At 56.8% G+C, this 2,731-nt stretch overlaps 1 protein-coding gene across 1 annotated transcript in view; it reads left to right on the forward strand.

The window, feature by feature from the left end:
- Nucleotides 1-2,731, forward strand: part of CLPB (ClpB homolog, mitochondrial AAA ATPase chaperonin) — an 81,310-nt gene that overhangs the window by 4,000 nt on the left and 74,579 nt on the right. The window contains 1 exon segment of the mRNA XM_008631675.2: nucleotides 2,262-2,412. Coding sequence (XP_008629897.2) covers nucleotides 2,262-2,412 — 151 coding nt within the window.

Here is a 2,731-nt window from a genome sequence, read left to right on the forward strand (position 1 = left end):
GGAGACTTGGGGGGAAATGGGGGGGGCCGGGAGCACCGGGAGGGAGGAGTTGGGGGAATTTCGATGGGGGAGGGCACCAGGAGAAACAGTTGAGAGGAGCCGGGGGGAAGCCGGGAACGTCGAGGCTGAAACCGGGAGGACCAGGCGGGAACTGGGAGCACTGGGAGGAAGGGCAGCCCATGGCAGAGGGGAGCAGCCCAGGTAGTGGGAGGACCGGGAGCAGCTGGAGGACACAAGTGCAGAGAGTTGTGGCACTCGAAGGGATACCTGCACTGTGCACCAGGGTAGGTTTAGGTTGGATAGTGGGAAAATTTCTTCACAGAAAGGGTTGTCCAGCCCTGGCACTGGTGGAGTCCCCATCTCCGGAGGGGTTTAAAAAACCGTGTAGATGTGGCACTTGGGGACATGGGTTAGTAGTGGCCTTGGCAGTACTGGGGGAGTGGTTGGACTCAATGATCTCAGCGGGCTTTTCCAACCCAAATGATTCCACGATTCCAGTTGGGGTAGGAGGGGACACAAGTGCAGGACAGAGGCCCGCAGCCCCTCTCCAGGCTGCAGGTCACCCTTATGAGACATTGTCACTGTGACCCGATGCCCTGTACCCGTGCAGCACATAAGCATTATCCATCCTTTGTGCCAGTGCTGGGCCTTGCTGTGGCATCCCCACGGTACCGTGGCCAGGAGCAGCTGGGGATGCTGCCACTGGCAGTGCTGACTAGGATGTTATTTTTGGAAGAGCTCAGGCTCTGGCTCCCATCCAGCTCCGAAAATGCTGCCGAGTCAGGATTTCTTTCTTTCCAGTTGGGAGCACCTAGGAACCCTCTTCCAGCTCCCATGAATAATTGTGTAAATGATGATGGAGCAGCATGGCATGTACCTAGACTGGCAAAGCAAAGCCTGTCTCGGCAGCGGGAATGTGGTACTGAGCCCCTTATCCAGGATTAGGCTCTTCCAGGGATGCAATAGTCAGAGGGATAGGGGAGCACAGGGATGTCTCCATGCTCAGCACCTGTGAGGAGATAGGGACCTGGCATTGCAGGGCTTGCCATGCCACACCACTGCTCCCAGCATCCTCACCTGGGAAAAGGAGCCAAGGGAATCTCTGGCATCCTGTCCCACTGGAAGTGGACATTTGCAGTGGATGGCTGGGGACAGGGTGCTGTGGCTGGGGCTGGGGCTGGGGGACCCTCTCCCCTCCAGGATCTCTCCCTGCCCTTTCTGGCCGCTCTGCGGTGGAAGCCTGGGATGTTCCCACCCTGTCTCCAGGGAAGTGGAAAGGTGAAAGCCATCACACCACAGCCCTCTTCCCAGCCCCCTGCAGTCCTGGTGCTGGAAGCAGGAGCACCCACCATCCCAGCTAGCCCAGCCATGTGGCACCACATGCCTTTCCCAATTTGGAACACAGACGGGAGTCATGGGGTAGGGAGGACAGGCTGGGGGAAAAGGGGATTTGGGCTGGGGAAGCCGATGAGCTGGGCTGGGGAGCATGATGGGAGGAGCTGGGGAGCTAGAGAAACTGGGCTGTTAGAGCTGGAAGAACTGGACTGAGCAACTGAGCAAGGGGAGTCAGCAGTCAGTCTGGGGGAGCTGGGCTGGGGAACTGGGAGCACTGGGCTGATTGAACTAGAAGATCTAGGTTGGGGAACTGGGAGCACTGGGCTGATGGAGCTGGGGGAGCTGGGCTGGGGAACTGGAAGCACTGAGCTGATGGAGCTGGGGAAGTAGACTGGGGAACTGGGAGTACTGGGCTGTTTGTAACAACTCCCAGTCCTGCTAGCTCCAGTCTGGGCACAGAAATGCCCATTTCTGACACCCTCTCGCACACTCCTGGGTCTTTCCCAGTCTCCTGGCTCCCAATCCTTATCCCTGCTCTGCCATCCTGCATGTGCCAGCAGTGTGCAGAGCTAAATCCAGGAATCAATAACTCAGGCAATAAACCCAAGTCTTTTTTAAAAAAAGATTTTTTTTAAAAATCAAATCCCTAAAATGCATATTCTTAGCAGCTCTGTTTAACCCAGGAGTTTGTGGGACCCTGTGGAAGTGCTGGAATGATGGTGGGATGGCAAACTGGGAAAATGGCTGCTGGGATAATGGGGGGAAATGGGGGAAATTGGGGTGAAACAGGAGGAACTGGCTGGAATGGGAATTGCTGGTGGCAAATCCTGGGGCAGTAAAGGGCTATGGGCAACTTTGGGAGGACAGCATGCACACACACATGTGCACTCACACACACATGCATGCTCGTGCCTGTGCCCACACAGGCGTCCCCCAGAGGCATCTGCTCTCAGCCCGGCCTGCAGCAGATGCCCAGGATTCGTACCACCACAACACGTGCAAGTCCTCCCTGGGGGTACGAGTGCTGCACATGTGTGTGCACGGCTGCACGGGAGTTGTGTACACAGGAGAGCATGCGTATGCACACGTGTGCACAAGTTCCTGTGTGCACACGTGTGGCATTGCATGTGTGCATGCAGAAACACCCGTGTGTGCGAGTGCACACGTGTGTGCATGTGTGTGAATACACGTGTGTGCATGTGAGTTCATGTGTGTGCCCGCGTGCATCCGTGCATGCGTGAGTGCAGGTGTGTCTGTGTGATGTGTGTGTGGTGTGTGTGTGGTGTGATGTTTGATGTGTGTGGTGTTTCGTGTGTGTGTGGTGTTCGAAGTGCGTGTGGTGCGTGTGGTTCGGTGCGCGTGCCCGTGTGCGTACGGTGCAAATACAGCCCAGAGT

This window comes from Corvus brachyrhynchos, unplaced genomic scaffold (assembly GCF_000691975.1).
Source record: "Corvus brachyrhynchos isolate BGI_N302 unplaced genomic scaffold, ASM69197v1 scaffold3, whole genome shotgun sequence".
Taxonomy (NCBI): domain Eukaryota; kingdom Metazoa; phylum Chordata; class Aves; order Passeriformes; family Corvidae; genus Corvus; species Corvus brachyrhynchos.